Source organism: Patiria miniata, unplaced genomic scaffold (assembly GCF_015706575.1).
Source record: "Patiria miniata isolate m_02_andy unplaced genomic scaffold, ASM1570657v1 HiC_scaffold_6, whole genome shotgun sequence".
Lineage (NCBI taxonomy): Eukaryota > Metazoa > Echinodermata > Asteroidea > Valvatida > Asterinidae > Patiria > Patiria miniata.
The window spans coordinates 2,006,677-2,027,786 of record NW_024037073.1 but is presented as its reverse complement, the minus strand read 5'-3'; the positions used below and the strand labels follow the sequence as shown (position 1 = coordinate 2,027,786).

The 21,110-nt window shown below is 40.3% G+C and overlaps 1 protein-coding gene across 2 annotated transcripts; it reads right to left on the bottom strand.

The window, feature by feature from the left end:
- Nucleotides 1-106: 106 nt before the first annotated feature.
- Nucleotides 107-17,609, bottom strand: LOC119742889 (centrosomal protein CCDC61-like). Of its 2 annotated transcripts, none has more exons than XM_038219132.1 (16): nucleotides 17,392-17,609; nucleotides 14,227-14,422; nucleotides 13,438-13,520; nucleotides 12,588-12,748; nucleotides 11,410-11,515; nucleotides 9,973-10,019; nucleotides 8,557-8,773; nucleotides 7,757-7,836; nucleotides 6,798-7,018; nucleotides 5,438-5,516; nucleotides 5,204-5,301; nucleotides 4,543-4,660; nucleotides 3,995-4,058; nucleotides 3,360-3,397; nucleotides 2,495-2,598; nucleotides 107-1,053 (listed from the first exon to the last, which is right to left on the bottom strand). In XM_038219132.1, exons 2-16 carry the CDS (start codon nucleotides 14,390-14,392, stop codon nucleotides 956-958), a joined length of 1,680 nt encoding a protein of 559 aa, XP_038075060.1. In that variant the 5' UTR covers nucleotides 14,393-14,422; nucleotides 17,392-17,609; the 3' UTR covers nucleotides 107-955. The 2 variants fall into 2 exon arrangements, with proteins under 2 accessions (XP_038075060.1, XP_038075059.1); XM_038219131.1 differs by having other exon boundaries at nucleotides 14,227-14,419.
- Between the last annotated feature and the right edge of the window lie 3,501 nt (nucleotides 17,610-21,110).

Here is a 21,110-nt window from a genome sequence, read left to right as displayed (position 1 = left end):
AAAATTGCATGCGGTGATGACTATTATGGATTGCTGGAGTGCTTTGCAATTGCAGTAGTAGGTACTGTATAACTGTCCAGGGACTTTACCCAGCTAAAAAAATGGGACCATTTTTATTATCATCTGACAATAAAAACGCAACTTTACGATTGAAATGACTGTGCGCAGGTGCAATGTGTTCTCTTTTCGAATATTCAAACTGGCAAAAACTATTCGAATATTCGAATGATGATCAAAATATTCAGTATATTCGTGACAGCCTCACCAAACAATCTGTAGAAATTGGTAAAAATATGCAACACACAAAAAGTTGTACCTACCATAGCTATTGATACTGTTTGTTTCAGTCTTATGATTTTCTATCTTTAATAAATACATTGCTTTCACTACTGCCCGCTATTTTTATATTTCAGTTGGTGTTAGAGAGAACTGCATAGGTTTTCCTAACACTGGATTTATAAATTTTTGTCAAAAGTGAGAGAATCCCTGGAATGATTTTTTTGATATAAAATAAAACCTGCTCTACGTTTCACTCCACTGTACAAATTCTTAATGTCAGTCGTATCATTTTTTACATATTTACACTAGATATTTACACTATATGCATAAAAATACCCATAAAGATACAAGGTGGTTGTGGATATCTCCTGACAACGAAATGTCAGTTTTTTAAATTAAAACGTGGTTAAAAAAATATCAAAAGCTACCAAGTTTATTTTAAAAGCTGTCTTTTTAGGCCAAATTTTGTTGTAAATTTACAAGAGTAACTTGCAATGAACATCCTTTATTGGAATTGAAAAGGATTTCATGAAATGAATCAACAAGTTTTTCATTTCTATTACTCATACTTTGAAAAATCCCCCCCCCCCACAAAAAAAACTCTGAAAAACATTTGCATCCACCAACCCCAAACCCTGAATGACTGTATAGAAAATAGATTAGAGTCAAAATGATACTATTTGGGTATATTACTCATCAGTTTTTGTAGGGCGCTGAGACGAGCATCTATCTCCGACATCTCTGATGAACGGTTGTACATACCCATGGACTGATCTGGGGGGAAAAAAGGGAATTGGCATTTTTGAATTTTTTTTGAAAAATTTCCTTTAAAAAAGGATATTTGGCCAAAAGAAATAATAAGTCAGTCTCTGGTCAGCGCGCGCGTCGATTTTAATCATGCGCGTCAACCTTTTTTTCCTTCAAATTGTTAGCGGTAGCTACAGCAGCGCCCTCTATTGCCGCACCTCCTCAAATTTTGTACCAAGGAATGGGGAAATTGCACCAAGGCAAACGATGGAGGGCACTAAGGCAAATTATGGAGGTCCCCAATGTACATGAGGACACAACAAAAGCAAATTAGTACCCACCTTGTCTGTACAATCCAAGCTTCAAAAAAAAAAAAGGCCAAAAAAAAAAAAAGCCGCGTCGCCGCATCAATTCCGGAACTTTGGTCTGACCAGAGACCGAATATTTTTTTTTTTGGCCTTAAGTTCAGAAAATCACGTAAGGTTTCACAGCCTTGCTCTGTAATTTTCGAATTGGGAATATTTTTTTATTATGTAATGGTGTTGAAAGATTGCAAAGGAACTACCAAAATATGCAGCGACGCACATAGTAATTTAAGGTGTTCCCCCAGCCTTATCTGGGCGAACTGTGTAAATGGGACAAAAATGAACAGTTTTGTGCAATAACAAGTGCGAGTGCACAATAAGCTCTAGCCATGTTAGACTCGAGCGAGGCTGACGTTGCAAGAAGTCTTGCATGAAAGTCTCTCATGAATTCGTTCAAAATGAACCCTGCTCGAGCTTAAAAATGCGACGTCAATGCGATGCCGATGGCACATATGAAACACCATACTTTTGGTCAATTTTCGGGACAGACAGACAGACTGACCGACCACTAAGTGACATGAAGAAGCTCCGGTCGAAGCTTAAAAATGTTTCCAAGAGACTTATCACCAACATTAATTCTTTTCGATAAAAAGAGGGTGAAGTTACAGTCAGATATTTTCCAAATGCTTATCATGTCTGTCCCGACAAAAAAAATGGATGTGCTCAAAGTTAAAGTGCGTTATTAGTTAGTTGAGGAATTTGAAGACTAATGCTTGTGCTAAACAACGTTGTCTGAGCAGTGTTTTGTCTAGTTTCACCTCTGAACTGTTAGGTGTGGATGTCCTAAAATATCATTTACAAAGGGGAACTGATACCCAACACGAATCTGCACACTTAGTTTACTACGGTTGGGGGATTTTTTTTATTTGAGAGGAGACAAGGTTGGGGCCTGGTGTGAAAACTTAAGTCCAGTGTTGTAGTCGATTCCATCACACGTCCTCACAAGGCTATTACAAGTCATCCTGTCCTCAGTCATCTCAAGTTGTTTAAATGAAACGCTACCAAAGCACTCCTGTTATAGCTATTGTTCAGCCCCTGCTACTTGTGACTGGACTTGTGATGGACTTGACTACGACACTACTAGAGTCGGCTTTCCCACCTACCTCTGACACCATAGTCCTGGAGGTCTTTCTGCCTGACCTTGACTTGGTTGGCCACACGATGCGCCCTGTCAGGATTGAGGTATGGGTCCGGTGTACTCATCATCGTGGTCTCGAGTCAAGGAAACTTGTTACAACTGCCAAGAAGTGTGTGTGAGTGACACAAATTTATAAGTGACTACAATGACTCGACCTGAAGCATGACGTTATGCTTTGTTTACATGTGCGCTTTCCTATGGGAGCTTGGTGACTCTCGTCCCCACCTGGCTCCCATTGGAAAGCACACATGTAAACAAAGCGTGATGTCATTCCGCGGTCAATCCGTATATGTTTTGGGTTCTTTAAAAAAGTCAAATTTTGTGTATTTTTAAACAACCTCAAATACCCCTAGATTGAGAGAGTTGTGATGAACCCCCACCCAAGGATCACTCCATCCAAGTGACATTAAAATCCATCAAACTCTTGAAGTATATTTGAACAATGACCTCTAATGACCCCTACATGATCTTTGACCTCAGTAATCCAATGAAGAATTGTGTCTTCCGACCCAAGGGTCACTGCATCTGAGTTTCATCAACATCCATGAAAGCATGTAGATATTCTACAGTTTTTTCAAAAACTGAACCGTAACTTATACATACGGGGATATGGTCATACGTACGTTCCAGCGGATGGGCCTTCTGGGGTACTTGTTGTCCTTTTATCCCTTTTTCTAAAGATTTCACTTGTGGGGTACCATTCCCTTTGTACGAGTACCCCACAAGTACCTGTGGTGTGTATGAGGATATGGTGATACGGTCACAAGAAATTAGGACTGGTATTAAGTTTCCCCCAAAACTTTGTTGAGGTGACACAAAAAAAAGGATATCTTTTTGGTTTGCCTGTTGACCCCGCTCTCCTGAAACCCTGTAAAGTGAAACAAAACAACAGATAACATTGAAAGAGAAATAATGATTTGCAATAGCATATCATTAGTAATTCGCTGCCGAAGTTGTCACGTCACACAGAGGTCAGCTCAGTGCAATCATGGTTACTGGTTCACCTGCACTACAGTAGCCCAATGTGAACACAGTATTTTGTTATAGCAGTTGTTAACTCAAGATTTATAATTGGCTTGATCGAGTCTGCTCTGGGAGGCGAAAAGAAGCACAACTGTGGTGACAATCTTCTGCACAACACTTTACCCGTTTCAGGTACTCATTTGTGAAAATGTTCTATAAAAATGGGACGTAAAATTGCTGTTTGTGATCGTGTGTGTTAAACCTTCTCGAAATTTGTCGTTACGGAATGCGCCTGTACCGTCGTTGTATAGAAAGTGAGCAAAAAGTAAATATGAATTAACAGACCTTTTCTACACTTAATGAATCAAATTGAATCTTAAAAGTCTTTGAAATGCCACAAGATAAATTCATTAAAAACTGCAATATCATCATTTGTTGCAGTAGTAAACAATCAATTCAATTCTCAGATGAAACACAAACACTTTTTTGCAAGGTTAATTACCGCATTGGGGCTGTTCCATGCAGTTGATACCGTCCTACGCTGTTTTCTGACATTGTTGAGCACTCTACAGAATAAAGGCACAGAATACTTGTATGAACAAGAAAAGAAACAACATGCAACAGTAAACAAATCTTTTGGGATCTTGTTTAGCAAAGAACAACAATCCTTTTGTTCTTTTCACTGGATTTTATTTTATTCAACAGACTTTGCAATTTTTTTTTAATTTGGATACTGCCAACTTCAACATGGTAGATTGAAGAAAAAAAAAGTTTAAAAAGTACATCTTTATAATAAAAATGCTGTGACATAAATTTCTTAATAATAATAAATCCTACAGTTTTCCTTCAGTCACTAAACTGTATTTCTCTTAAACGTCAAGTGAGCTAAGAGTTTGTGGGTTTGAGATCCACCTATGTCCAGCTCTCCAATGGCACTGACTACAGTGTTTATAAAACTATCTTTTGTATAAAAAATATCAATTTTGATGTTAAATCTTTTTTTTAACACTAATTCCATCAAAGGGGCAATTTAAACCCGCCTTGCTGTACCTTGTCCTTTTCTGGGATGAGTCAGGGAATGCGTCAATGTCACTCAGGCCGCTGGTCGATACACGGCTGCCTCGACTACCAACGGATGAATTACTCCTTGATCGTGGACGTTGATAAGCTTGGAAGAGACAAGATAAAAACAAAATAGGATCATAACTTACTAATAATCTGCCTTCACCTGACACTATGTTATTCCCACTGTATACTCAGGGTTTCTTAAAGTCTGTGAGAAAAATGACACATTCGGGTCCCTTCTATTCAACCCACTAAGGGGGTACTTGTGCACAAAGGTCATTTTCTCTCGACTCAAGGAATTGTAATAACATCTTACCCCAGTTTCACAGAGCTCCTAAGCGCAAAATTTGCTAAGCACGAAAAAGATTTGCTGAGCAAACACCGGTTACCAGCTTAAATGTCATGCAATGTATGCTGAATGTGACTGGTTCCCAACTGATTTTTGTTCCCAACATTTGAATTTGCAATGTAATATTTTTCACAAACTTGGTTCCTGATTGCAGGGTTTGGAATTACACTGCCTTAAGGTCATTTCGCACAAATTTCAGTGCAAAGCGAATTCATTAGGGTAACGGGGAACTTCACAATGACCAATCAATTGTCATGAAATTCACTTCGCTTTCGAGAAGTATAATCTGTCCTTTACCTGGATAAGATGGTGACGGTCTTGTTCTTGTTCTTCCTCGTTCCTGGGATCGGGACGGCTGTGAACCACTGGACAAGGTTCGACTTCGACGCCTCTCCCTATTACAAAGAATTCCAGTTACTACAAGCCACAAAACCAGCCAATATGGCCACTACAGATAACAAATTTATGAATAACTGCCAAGCAAAAATTACAATGAGCATCAGATTGTCAAGAATGATAAGGTACGCATACCTCCTTGCTTTGGCCTCGTCTTGTTGACGTTTCTTCTCCTGATTGTAAGCAGTGGGATCGAACCTCGGAACTCTCGCTCCTACAGCATCCAAAGGGGAAATAAGTACCAAACTGGTTAATGCATTGGGGCAATTCCACGGTTACTCACGTTACATTTTTGATGTACTTTTGAGTTTCCTTGGGCTGTAATTACCTTACTGAAAAGGTTTAATAACTGTTATCCCCATGGTAGATAGAGTAGACCTGGACCTACCTAGGCACCAAAGATGACATCCAGAAATATGTGTTGTGTATGATAAATGAGACACACAAAATCGGTTACTCACGTTACGAAAATGTAACGTGAGTAACCGAGGAATTGCCCATTGGTTCTTTCCTTGACTTTCATGTCTAGTGACCCTGCTCTGTTCCCGATTGTGCCTTCTTTTTCTACAGACGACCATCGAACAAAATAGGGTAAGGGCAAAGTATGGACACTATGTATAAAAAGGGAATAAATATGTGCTTGGCCGTGGCCGGTTGTAAATTAACATGTCCGTTTAAGACCGGCATTGGGAATGGATGCCGATGATGGCCCAAGCGAAAGGCGAGGGCCATTATCGGCGACCAGGCCCCATGCTGGTCTTAAACAGACTTGTTTAATACAGGTCAAGCACATATTTATTCCCATTCATAAATACCTTTTCGGTCAAAAAGTCGAAACAAGTCAAAAATTTTATTTTAAATAAAAATCAAAATTTCCAACAATTGTTCAACAATTTTACTTCATGTTTTTCAACACACGCCTCTTGCTACTATATATGTCCCTATTGCGGGTAGATGTAAAAAACTCCTTATATGGAGACTGGCGCGAGCGTGGCGTGTACTGTGCGATGTGGCGCAGAAACGAGGCAGTGCCAGTGTAGTGTGAATTTAGGACCCTCGAAATACAGACTCATTGGTAGTATTGCGCATGCCTGAGTGAAGATTGTGAATGTTCACCAATAAAAGGGTAGAAGGGACCAGACTTCATATAACTCCAAATTTCATGTGACACCGAAAAAGTGTTTAAGACCAGCCAGCCGGTGTTTTATCAACTATTTAAGACCAACAGACTAATTATTCTAGCATGGAGTGAATAAACATCTACCCCCCCCCCCCCAAAAAAGGATAATTTTTTAAAGAGAAATCCAGATTACCTGCAGGCAATACAGACCTACTCCCCTTGCACGACATTGACCTAGTCACGTGCCAAACAGCACCCTCTATTTTTCCTGCATGGAGTCAAAAACATCTTTAATCTCCCCACCACCCCCCAACCCCCCTCCCCCCCCCCAAAAAAATAACCCACTCCAAAGATCCAAAGAGAAGTTCCTTTTACCTGCAGGCGATGGAGACCTACTCCCCATGGACGACACCGATGCCGGTCTTCTCCTCTCCCTAGATGCTGCCCTCTCCCTGCTACTCAGCCTGGCCCTCTCCCTGCTGGCATCACGGCCAGCCAGCCTTGCTCTCTCCTGGGTACCCAGGGATCGTCTGGAGGCTGTGCCTTGGGAGGAGGGAAGGGGGATGGTGGGAGACCTGCTCACTCGTCTTGAGGAGCTTTAAAAGTCAGTGAGAAAGGATGTTCATTTTTGGAGGGTGTTGATATTTTTAATTAGTTTCTTGATTCATACATTTTTTAACCCAAGAAAAACAATTAATACTTGTGAAAACCATGAAGAAAATGCATGGTAGTATTTTTCCTGACAACTACTGCGGGCATGATTTCAGTGGTCACACTTTCTACTTCTCTTTGCAAGTGTAAGTGACATCACAAATTGCTTTTCATTTTTGTGAATGTCTGTCAACAACGTGTAGGCAAATCCATCACAAAGCTGTCAAATCACAGTAAAATAAAAAAGTAAGACTGTCACAAGCCAATACAGCCCATCATGACAGCATTTATCTCTGGTTACCTTGACATGAGACGACTGAGAATACTTTTATTCCCCCTGGGGGCATTAGCTGGCATTAGCCGGGGAGTAACCTGTGATGGACCAGTCCATCACAGGTTACTCCTTGGCTAATGCCAGTATCCATTTATACTCCTGGGTGGAGAGAGGCAAGTGGGGGTGAAATGGCTTGCCCAAGGACAGCAACATATGGCCAGCAGCTGACCCTCTGATGGTGAGTCATGAACCCTAACCACTAGGCCACATTCCCCCTAGTCAAATCATAACCCCATCGTAATTATGGTCACAAGAAACAGGGGATAAATGGCAAAGGAATGACTTGGTCACAGTTCATTTAAATAGCCTCGCGACTTGAGACTCTGCCACTCCTTCCATCAGCTCTTACCTTTTCAAGACAGCTAGCTCATTGACCAGACTCTTGACTCGTACCCTCAGATTTCTCTCACTGGCTCTTAGCTCTTCAACCTGAGGAACGAATAGAGGTATACGTTCATCAGGCGCAAGCGCTAGACTATTTTTATTTTGGTTTGCTTTTGCCCCTCTTTTTCACAAAAAGATTCCCTGAATTAGTGTTCGGGGTTCCCACACAAATTTTGAAATGAAATGCCATGACTTTTCCAGGACAAAATTATGGCTTTCCATGACCAATTCCTATGCTGTTTTGGTATCCTAGAAGCTTATATACTGTACAATACACTGGCCAGTCATCACACTGAGGCAAAGGACGCCACTCCTTTTCAGCCTTCTAGTTTGACACAAGACCACTGAGCACCACAAAAGCATCACAGTGGTGCATTAAACATGCAACAAGTATAGAGCAGACATGCATAAAGGGAAGTATAGTAGACTGGAATGCAAGCTGGAAGACTGCCACAGCCAAATATTACACACCATGTATGGGTTGTGCAGGATTCCATGACTTTTCCATTATTTTTTTCTCTGAATATCAACTTTCCATGACTCCTTGTAACATAACAAAATTCCACGACTATCCATGATAACTTTAAATCACAGGTTTTTCCAGGACTTTTCCAGGACTGCGGGAACCATGATTGTTGGGCCACGGACAATACCAAATTAGAACAGAAACAAATTTATATCAACATGTAGCCAGATTTTTAAAATTTCTCTTTCAAAAGTGGAAAATGTTTGAAGCAGAAAAATAGCAAAGGCTCATCTCACTACCTCTTCTATCAAGTTCTTGTAATCTTGATTCCTCTTGCTAGCAGACCTCTGGAACTTCCTCCTCTCATTCATGAGTTCCTCCTCAAGATTCCTGATGACCGTCTTCAAGACGCGGACCTCCTTGGCAGCACTGCCCTTAGTCGTGTTCTTGACCTCGCGGCGGTACTGAAGAAACTCGTCGTCCAGGTTCTGCTTTTCTTTCAGGAGTTCTTCGTAACTTGAGAGGAAGAAGACGTTTGAATGTCTTACATCAGACTATTACTTGCACCAACCACGATAAATAAGAATCGCATCTGTGATCTACATCGATATACGTGTACAGTGTTGTTGTCAAAGTCCTTGTGAGGGGTCACAGGTCACCATAAGCCCATCACAAGTCCATCACAAGTCCATCACAAGTCAATCACAAGTCAATCACAAGTCAATCACAAGTCAGTCACAAGACATCATAAGCCCATCACAATCACAAGTCAATCACCAGACAATCTCAAGTCAATCACAAGTCAATCACAAGTCAATCACAAGTCAATCACAAGTCAATCACAAGTCATCATAAGCCCATCTCAAGCCTATCACAAGTCAATCACAAGTCATCCAGTCCCAACTTAACTCACAAGCTTTCAAATAAACAGTGACAAACGCATTCCTTTGTCCCCAGTCTCTTGTGAAATGATTTGTGATTTACTTGTGACTGGATTTGCGAATTGTCTTGTGATTTCCTTATGATGTACTTCCATCTTTTAACTGCAACACTGGAGATTACCAACATCTACTAAACCATGAAAAATTCATGCAGTTTTATAATAATCTGTTATTTGGTTTTCTCTTTAATTAAGTCCCTAACCGCCCTGAATCCTCCAAAATCCTTTTTGCAAATTGGAAGAATTTGCAGGATTGAGGTTACATGGCAAAAGTGCGTTGCTGATTTCGGAGTACGCACTGTGTCAAGGTCTTGGGCCGGACCTTGTGTTGTTTATGCTCATCCGTGCATAAATTTAGTCCTTGATTATACTTGACAACCTCCGTACTGCTCCAGGATGTCACTGCCTCTGCCTCAGCCTATTGACAGTCATAGCCGGAGGATTTTGCAGGATTCAGGCAGTGGTCACCCCTCCATGGACCATATTCAAGAAATAACGGAGGAATTTGCAGGATTGAGGCTATATGCTATTTTTCCATGGGGCCAATTGGAGGATTTTGCAGGATTGAGGCTACATCCTAGCAAAAAGGCCTAGGGAGTTAGGGTTAAATTGTTACTGTTTTAATGCCTACTCCTTCAGCTAGGAAGTTTTTTAAATCCACCAAAATCTAAGACAGTCCTGAATCATCAAAATGCTACATAACCAGACTTTAAATTTTTGGCGATTCATGGAATTAAGGGTTAATAACTTAAAAAAAAAAAAACAATTAACTCACTCCTTTTTCAATCTCTGTAGCTCATTACTCCTGTAATCAGAATGTACCTAGGTTGCAAAACAAAGAGGAAAATGACAAATATCAACTTTTACTTTTTCTTTTCCTTCATGACTTACAATATACCAAACTGTTCTATTCTTTTATCATTATTCGCATTTGATGAAAAATAAACATGGAATACCCAGACCTTTTTTGCTTAGAAGCTTTAGCTATGCGGCATTAGAAGGGTTAACATAAAAACAATTGTGGGTTTTTTTGGGGGGGGGGATGGGTTGGGGTGTTTTTTTTAAGAGGTTGTCGGTTGTTAGTTACGGTACTATTGAAGGCCTTGTTTATATTTTAAGTGAATGTGAAGCAAATTTTATATCATGAAGCGTTCATGGTGAAACTCACCATGCCAGTTTTTGTCATGGAATCATAAATTTGGATTTGCATTCACTTTTGCACTGAGTACCAACCACCCTTCAGCCTTTAATTTCACTTGGTGTCCACACTGTATCACCATGTGTAACATAATGTAATATCATATACAATTGACCCATCGCCATTTGCGAGTTAGCCACGCCCCTTAGACAACCCTATGGAATTTTTGTACCCCAAGTTTCGTTTGTCTCAGATGTTGCGTGTATCGCGTCCATTTGTGTATCATGTAATTGGACAATACTTCGCAAGCTGCGTTGACGCCATTCTAACGCGATTAGTCCGCGATAGGTAAATAGTTTGATTGAAGTTATTATTATAAGATGGAATTTTGCGTCGGGGTGATATAAATCAAATTAGGTTTTGCCCTTCACCGATGTTAATAAAATCTTATAATAGTTTATGCAGTACCCGCTGCTATGTACATCAGATTCGAACCGGCCAACCGATCCCGTTAGCTCGGTGGTCGAGTGGTAAGACATCTGCACTAGAAAGCAGGTGGTCGTGGGTTCGAGTCCCACCCGAGTGATTTTTTCCAACTTTCTCTCGGGAGGTAACACACTGAGTATACAGTGTTTAAAATCGTCGGTGAAGGGCAAAACCTAATTTGATTCTATTTTATTGCTAAAACTACCAGAGTTGTAGTGATTCAAGTCAATGACTCAACTCAAGTTCGACTTGAGTCACATTTTTGGGCGACCCTACTCAACTCGAGTCCTAACAGGTAACCGACTTGACTCGACTCGAGTTCCTAGGAGCAAATGACTCAACCTTCTTGACCTAGTGACTCGACTCGACCTTCTTGACCTAGTGACTCGACTCGACCTTCTTGACCTAGTGACTCAACTCGACCTTTTGAACTTGTGACTCAACTCGACCTTCTTGACCTAGTGACTCAACTCGACCTTCTTGACCTAGTGACTTGACTGGACTCGAGTCACTTCCTTAAAATGACTCGACTCCATTTGAGTCACTAACTTCAGTGACTCGTTACAACTCTGGAAATTACTCTCCAACCTGAGACTGTAACCTCCTGACTTCTCTCTTGAGTTCTCGGACTGTTTCTTGTAGAGCCACAGGATCAGGCTTTCCTTGGTAAGGTAACGGCAAGGGGTAGTGGATCCTGCAATCAGAAAAATAACAGATCGGTTGATTTGCTATGATATCCCATGACAGTGTTTCCCTGCAGATGCACACTTTACAACCAGTGGTGGTCCTTGTGCCAAGCTTACGATTAGAATTAGATTTTAGGACTGTGAACTTTATGCAGGAACAGTAGACTGGTTCCCAAGCATAAGGTGTGAAATATGCAGAACGAATTTCCATCCGAATGTGCACAAACCATAAAATATCGTTCCGAGCCATACGCACGAAGGCAATGGCGCGCTGTCTCTGTCATGGGTTTCTGTCACCGTTTAGGAAAAGATGGGGTTGCCAGTAATTTTTTGGAGTTTCGTTTCAGGGCAGAATTTTTGGTATTAGGTTGTTGGTCATTAGTTACAAATTTAACATTGATAGAGAAGGTAATAAGGAAACAGCTGAGCGACTTAAAATTTGTCATGAAAAAGCAATAGGTCTCGATCAAATGACGTTATTTCCTACAGACCATCCACGTGCATCGGCATTTTGAGCATCAACTTGCATAACGCGCATCGGCTGCGTCGTGTTTCGAACACATTTCGAGCAACAAGCGCCCATGTTTGGAACATTTTCAACTCTGCGCAATGCGTGCTTGATTGCATAAAATAAGCAGTTGCAGTTCTCCTACAGAGATGGCCGTCATTGAACGAGCCCTATAACCATACTCTACGCTCTCGTTGACTTTACTGTTTTCATTTTGCGTTACGCACAATTAATTCTATACCATAATGATGTTGGGAATAAGGTGCAGGTAACTCAAAATGTTATACTAACTTAATCTGTTGCTTATTGAGTGCCAAGTTGTTTGTATAATGTCTCACTAAATAGCTCATACCTTCTTTAATATTGCTACAAGAATAAAGAAATACAATTCGAAAATGTATTGTTCTAAACGCCACATCCAAAAGAAGAGGACTAAAAACAATTTTAAGAAGTTGCTTAAAAGGCTACTATGGAACTGGCAATATCTGTGGACTACTCGTATGTAAATGTATTTTTTTTCTTTCAACCATTTTTAATTTGACAGACTTTGTATACTATTCATTTGGTCTCACCTATCAAATTCCACCGTGTATGTGACAATGAGGTATCTCTTGGCACTCAGGGAAACTTTCTGAGCCCCAGGGATGCTACTCCGCACACCGCCTGCCTTCCTGCTTCTCAGCGTCTCCAGGTCAGCGTAGGTCAACAGGTCAAGGGTCACCGATTCGCTGGTCTGTAAATCAGAATCATTAAGACACTGGTTCAATTGGGACAGTGGGAAGTCTGGTTGGTGCTGTGGTACTTTCTAAACCTGCCACCTTTGTGACCATGGTTCGAATCCGTCCTGAGCCACTATGTGGATTCCGTTTTCAGTCACTACCTGATTTCAAGGGTTCCCTGGAATATCACTCTTGTGTTTTTTTCCCCAAGTATAATACTAAATATCTCTTTATTGGCTTTGCTCGTCTGGCATTCTTTAAGTTTTTTAAGTTTTAGTGCACTTTATGGAACGTTCGGTTTCATTACCAGAACTTTTAAGATAAAATACACAGATAAAGAGATAATTTGACCAGCATTCTACTTTAATTGCACTGGCTGGAAGGCTGTGAGGAATGCCATGGCCTCGTGGTTTGAAGCATCAAACTCAAGACCTGTTCATGGGTAATTCTTGGGCGAGAAACTTGTCACTAATTGCTTCTCCCCATCCAGGAGTAATTTGAGTAGCTGTGAGGGCCGAGATGGTTAAGTTGATTGATTTGAGCTGCTGAGTGTTCAGTTACATGTATGTTACCACAGTTATGAACAGAATAAATCCTTTACTGTTGTTGGATTCTGATGGAAGTAGATGGACATCTAAAGTTAAAACGGTGATTGGTTGGGTTTACTTTTGTTGTTTAACCCACAGTTCATATTTACTTGTACCTTGTTGATGGCAGACTCCAACATGCTGGTGAAAATGGAAAACTGCTTGAAGTTTCCTGTCTTGTGTGTCAAGTCTTCAATATCTGCAACCAATGCAGACAATAAAAAGTATCTTCAAGTTTGTATTTTAAAAAAAAGGTAATTTTATGAGGCAATCAAACCAAGTGGGAAAATGCTGAAGTCCAGTTCAAAAGATGAGTCTGTTAATGGTAATGTACATTTACAAATGTAACAAATTTTTAAAAATACCAAATTATGATGAAAGACCTTACTTGACTGTAAGTGAATAATAATCTCAAGCATTGTGTTAAATCATGGCACCCGACGTGCTGTCATTTTCAAGAAAAGTGGAATTTTTGTATCAATTTCCAACAATGGTCGGCCGACAATCGTTGGAAAAAAATGACTCTTCTCAAAATTGCCCTTAATTTCGCAAATTTAGTTAGTGCACGTTTTGTTGGCAATCGGTTACACATCCTTAAACAGGTGCAAAGCCAGCTTGTCTGGTTTCCTGACTTGACAATTCCCCGACATCTATAAATTGCTCTGTTTCGTTTTGTTTAAAAACGTTTGACTTAGTGTCAGGGAACCAGACTACAAGAAGAGCATTTTTTTCTTGGTTTTTCCAGAATCTATGAACACAAAACTTTAAACAGTTCAGTGTAACAAGATTTGCTATACATAAAATACTAACCCCCAAATCCATCCATTTCTGAAAATAACAGCAAAAGCAAATGTTCTATATTACTTTTAATCAGTGACCCTGCCCAATCAGTCTTTGATACTCACAGGCCGCGTCAAATGTCCCCCGCCACTGGTCAGCGGTCAGTCTGTCCTCAACCTCAACGGTCAGTGTGTCGTTGTCCTCGTCCAGCCACATGCTGACCACGTAGTCCATGCCACGGAAGGTGTAAGGTCCGGCCATGGTAGCGGCATCTCCTTCCCTTTCACCCATGACTGGATTACTCGGTGAGTTGGTCTTCTGTTGTTGGGAGATTTAATGTTGGGAAAGAAATTGGTTATGTCTCAACCATAATGTAAAAAGACACCTTTTTGTGGATCTCTAGTGATACCTTCAACACGGTTAGTAAGGACAGTAGTAAGGTATGAACCAAAATAAAGTTGTAAAAGCGGCAATCGTGTATTTACGGCCCCGGTTCCCTATAGGGAACAAAATCCACTTTTAATTTATTTGACTTGCCAAACTAACAGTCAGTTGGCGACATTAAGAACATGCAGGTATAGATAGCAGGCAGCTTTTTGAATTTTTGAGGGAAATTTTGGGTTAAACTTGCTTGAGAAACTCCAGCTCCAATGCTCATCGGGAATTCGACATTTAATGCTGGAGACAAAACTACGTTGTACATATCGAATCGAAAATGGTGGAGGCCGTGAAATTTGGCCTCAACACAGCCGCCAAATTTATCATTTTTTTTCATCATTTGAGCTGGGCTTTCTCAAGCAAGGTTAAAACGACACAACGTAACACAAAAATAAAGATGACAATCACCGCGATGTACCATCATGACCGTGAACTCGCAAGGTACGCTGAATCGCACGGCACCAACCGTAACAAACCACGTAAACCGTGTACGGAAATCGTAAGATTTTGAATGTCGAATTCTTGATGAGCATTTGGAGCTGCAGAGTTACTCATGCTTAGTTATTCCCCCCAAACATTGCCAAAAAATACTTTTCAAACTATATTTGGGGAGATTCAAAAATGTTAGAGGGTGCTGTTTATTTATGACAAATTTTGTTAATTATTGGCGATCGTCTAGTGTAGGGCCCGGTTCCTATAATACAAACAAAATCCATTTTAAAATTATTGGACCTACCAAACTAGTTGGCGACATTCTCAAAGTCCTGCCCTCTATCTATGATAGATAGAAGGCAGGGTTTTTATTTTTTTTAGGGAAATTTGGGAGTAAAATGATGATGACAGCGCGGCGACAACACGCGATCCGAAAATAAAGATGGCGAGTCACCGCGCGATGTACCGTGAGCACGCGCAGCGCACTGAATCGCAAGGCAAAAAACGTGCAGGAAAATCGTGATTTCTACCCCAAGAAACTGTTCAAAATTGCAAAACGGGTGTCATTAGAATTGAGAAAAGTCTGCTTTTGATTGTAAAGGTGATTTTTGAGCAATAACAAACATTTTTGACTCTAATTTGATAAAAAACAAAACAGGGGCCCTACACTTCACGATCGCCAAATTATTTTGCTGTTTTTACCTAGCTTGAAAGTTGAGACTTTTTGAGTAACTCCAGCTCCAACAACATCATGAACACATTGCTCAACAAGAATTCGACATTTAGAATTGATTCAACAAAGACGACATTAAGAATTCTAAATGTCGAATTCTCGATGAGCATTGGAGCTGGCGTTACTCTAGCCCCATAAATGTGGTCAATTTACTGGACTACCACCGTAAACATAGGCCACACTGCCACATGTACATGTCTTTATAGGCTAATCAGAAAGTGCTGCCTTTTTCGGATGTCTAATTTTAAAATTTTGTGAAATTTCATGTTGAAATTTTGATACGCAAACGTGTGCAAATGAATCTGGAAATTTCACGAAAAACAGACAACTGAAAAAGGCATCACTTATTCACTTTCTGATTAGCCTATAAAGAGGGTGAGTATGCTTCTAAAGCAAAAAAAACCTACAAACTAACTTACTACTAGTTACTAAGCCTAAATGTGAAAATCAAAATTTGACAAAGTGCAACATGTTTTTGTACATGTGGCAGTGTGGCCTATGTTTACGGAGGTAGTCCAGTAAATTGGCCACATTTATGGGGCTAGCGTTACTCAAGCTATCTTTAAGGCTCATTTTTAATGTTCCAGCTTCAACTCTTCGAGTTCGAGTTACCGCTCACTCTCAGTCTCAGCATGGAGGAAGGAGTCTCACTCTCAGTGCTAGCCCCATAAATGTGGCCTATTTACTAGACTGCCTCCGTAAACATAGGCCACACATCCACATGCACATGTACAAAAACGTGTCGCACTTTGCCAAATTTTGATTTTCACATTTAGGCTTAGTTTGTAGGTTTTTTTTGCTGTAGAAGCATACTCACCCTCTTTATAGGCTCATCAGAAAGTGCTGCCTTTATCAGATGTCCATTTTTCGTGAAATTTCCACATACATTTGCACACGTTTGCGTATCAAAATTTGAACATGAAATTTCACAAAAATTAGACATCTGAAAAAGGCAGCACTTTCTGATTAGCCTATAAAAAAAAAAAGAGGGTGAGAATGCTTCTAAAGGCAGCACAAAAAACCTACAAAGTAAGGGTAATCCTTACTTTTAGGACCCCTTTCCTATATGAGGTTAAAAGACTCACCAAAACAGCTGACTAAATGATACTCAAAAGTGACATTCTGATATTTATTGACACATTTGAACATTTGGCAATGACACCTCTTGAATATCAGCAGGTTTGATTTTGTAGAAAGAGGGCAAGGTTTTGATTTATGAGGGGTTAAAGACGACGATGACAAACAGAAAACAAATTTAAAAAGCAAGATGGCGAACTGCAAAAAAAGGTTGGAAAGTCACATTTTCTTTGAAAGTGCTGTCAAAATTATAACTAACATGAGTTTGTCTGAAGAAAAAATACTTTTTTAGCTTCCAAAGTCACTTTGGTACTGGACAGTCATCTGCAAAAGTCAGTTTTGAACAGAACTCGTACAAAATAGAGGTGTCCTAAAAGTAAGGATTACCCAAAAGTCCCAAGTATACCTAAATGTGAAAATCAAAATTTGGCAAAGTGCGACACGTTTTTGTACATGTGGATGTGTGGCCTATGTTTACGGAGGCAGTCCAGTAAATAGGCCACATTTATGGGGCTATCTCAGTGCATGCTCAGTCTATCCATGGAGAAATTTCTCCATGGTCTATCACATTCACTATCCACTCACTAAACTCAGTCACCGCTCCACTTACCTGAACAAAAGTATTGTTAGATTACTACTCCAATCGAGCTGAGCATCTATATTAAATTGATAACGAGATCAAGTATATGTATACTTTCATTAAAAACAATTGTAGGCATCCAGCTCCAATGGAAAAACTAAGATTATGTTGATAAACTTTCGATCTTCATCAACCACCACACAAACCATTTCCATTCGTAACGGCCGCCATTGATTAAAGTCGAACAAAAGGTGGCGCCCTTCACACCTTGCCTTTTTGCTGCCTGCGAGCCAAGTCTGAGCTCGAGCCGCGCTTGCTTCATATTCACGCACGTCTTTTATACCCGTTGCCCAGAAGTATGACCTTTTTGGCAATCCTTTTTTCTCTCTCTCTCTCTCGCTGTCATCTTGGGGAATAAAATCTCAGGAATTCAATTCAGAAACCCCCATTTCCACAATTAGTCAATCGTGGTCTTCGAGGGGGGGGGTATAACAAACTGCCAAGAAAGCTATTTTTCACTCAAGTAAGATTTGAGGCTTTGCATGGTGAAGATACTAAATAATGAAAGGTTTGCGGAAACACCATGTGCGAATAATTTCTCAACTAAGAGAATGGTTCTGAAAAGAACCAGAGGTATAAACTCTTTATAAAAGAGTTTATACCTCTGGTTCTTTTCAGAACCATTCTCTTAGTTGAGAAATTATTCGCACATGGTGTTTCCGCAAACCTTTCATTATTTATTTTTCACTCATTTTTTTTTTTAATATGACCTGAAGCAGAGCCGTATCTTCCCTGCTGTAGCGACCTTCCAGACCGCAGCTATATGGTTACTGACAATTACCAAACTAGCCCCAAAACACATCCCTGGAACCTCTCATCAATGATTTAGATGAGAAACATCTCAGGGGGAAAAAAACGAACAGTATCGCGCGATACAAACGTATATGCACGGTGCCCCCGGGTAATAAACTTTTAATTAACGAAAAGGATGCCGCTACATTTCATCCCCTTCCAATTACCGGGCGAGATGCTTGCTGATCGTGCCGCTCGAGCACCCTCCACGGGCGTTCAACCGCGTCGCGGCGATATTCCCTCCATAAGCCAATACCGATGATTAACTACATATTGCTGGCCACTGGCTCCAGGCCCAAAGCAGAGTCGTAAAAATCTACCCCCCCCCCTCCCCGGTCCCATCCCGCGTTTGTGTTCTGATGATGATGTATAGACGCCGCTAGTTATCCAAGAAGATGATTTCCAATCTTGGTTGCCCCTGGTGAATGATGTGAGGATGGATGGATAACATTCGTAGCGATGACGGACTACTTACAGGGGTGAGCCAGGCATTGGGGAGGGGGATGCCATGTTATAGGCCTACAGGCTATACGCATGACGTCAATCTCTACTCTAAAATTGATGAGAAATTTACTAGTTACATTGGGTCGTTAAAGTCTTGCCTCCGGAATTAATCACGACGCGAAGATTGCCCTTTTTCAATCTTGTGCAGAATGAGCTTACATGTAGCCAGAATGAGCTTACACTGCAGCCAAAATAATTATAATACATTGTACATTAATGCAGGGGAAAAGGTGGATTTGAAACATCGGACCCAGTTTTAGTGAGCTGCTAATTTACAAGATTGGGAAATTTCCATTGGAGATAGTCACGTTGTAGCCGATGAGCCATTTTTAAACTTGTTTTTTTTTTTGCTTCCAATATTTTGTAGGCGCTCAGCAATTCTTCATCTTGTCATCGACCCATACATTTTGGCTTTGGACGTGTAGACATGCACACAATTTAACGAGACGAGATCATCCCCAGTAAAGCGTGTCACAGAGCGAACACAATTCTATTCAATAATGATTCTGATTGGCTAAAAGTTCGGAGAGCCTTGGACACTTCAATGGAAATGAAATATGCGCTTTCGCCATTCATGAAAGCGCACACAAACAAGCAGATCTGATACATCGTGCCCTCTGGAGACATGCACACAATATATGGAACAAAAGATTGTATACATCTCCACAAGGTTTTCACGAAATAAATATGTGGATTTTACTCAAAAACTAGGAATTTCAAAGGTGGGTTGATCCGTCGCAAATGAAAGAGTCTTACAAAAGGGATATTAAGTCCGAATTTCAGCCAAGGAAATTAATTCTGGTTAAAATAAGAGCATTTTGAAAAGTACACTTTCAAACTCGAAAAATTTACTACACGAGAACAAAGGAATGTCTCCACAAGGATACAAATTTCAGTATGTGGGCACCAGACTAATGCATTTCTGGGGAAGATGCAAATGACATCATACATGAATAAGCAAGCCTCGTAAACTACACTGAGCTGCTCTATAGACCTGTGTAAGTCACAGTCAGTTTAGTGAGATAAGTATCAGTCCACAGAGTGTGCCAAAAAAGTTAAACATTAAGAAAACATGCTGTCATCAATGAAATTATATATTACATTAAAAACTGTCTATTTCTCGATCCACTCTTTTTTACCCCATTCCATTTAGGTCCCTAGATCCAGAAATACAGTCAATTAAGTGAAATGTTTTAAATTGTACTTGGACCACTCTCACCTGGACATGCTGAATCTGGGTTAAGCATTGAATAGGCATTGAAGTTGGTGACATCACAGGTGAGAGTGTTTTCTGAATGTTGCACTATTTTTTTGGCACACTACAGGGTGAGTAAAAAAAAAACCGAAACCCAAATGTCGGGACTATTGTTTTATTGAAGTTCTGCATGAAGCACTTTCAACATCTAGGATATGAAAGCCCACTAAATTCATACACTTTCCTTTAGTACAAGAATCATTCAAATCAGTTATGTACTTTTCAAGTTACGGAATTTTAAACACAACCACCGTTTTAAGGTTCTGTCCACGGATCACAACAAAGTTCAGTGTTCTTTCAGCAAAACGAAAACAAATCACATAGGGATGTGTGTGAATTGTTTTCGTTTTGGTGAAAGAACGCACGCCGTTTTTGTGATCCGTGGCCAGAACCTTAAAACGGTGGTTGTGTTTACAATTCTGTAACTTGAAAAGTAAGTGATTTGAATGATTCTTGTACTAAAAAAAGCTTATGAATTGGGCTTTCATATCTTAGATTTTCAAAATGCTACATGCATAACTTCCCTAAAACAATGGTCCCAACATTTGGGTTTCGTTTTTCTTTTACTCACCCTGTATGTAATTCACAAAGGGGAGTGAGGCAGTGAGTCAGTCAGTCAGTGAGATGAGGTCAGCGTACAAAGAGGACAATTGGCCGGCCCTCTGTGACCAGAACAAAAACATTTTGAAAACTGAAAGGCATCCCTCCCCATCTCAATCCTTGTATTTGCAAGACTCCCCCTCTTTCCTCATCTCCCTCCATTCCATCCCCACTCCCTGGGGAGGTCAACCTCGCATCATTGCGACGGGATCAGTCACTGACCGAAGAAGCAGCTGACCATTAATAATGAACGTGTTTACTGTAAAGAGGCCTACTCGATTCTCGCATTTTTTTTGTGGACAAAAACAAGTCGACATTTCTTACTTTGAAAAATCTTATATACCGAGGTTTTACTCACTGAAGATGCTCTTTTCACCTAAAACTAAGCATTCACTCCGTGCTTCAGAAATAGCCAGAGGGGCTGCAAGGAATTCGCAAGGGATTTTTTCCATTACCTTTTTTATTCAGTCCATTTTCACTTGGAAAGTTGGGTTTGGGGAGTGCATAATTTGTACAATATTACGTTCTAGTTTGATTC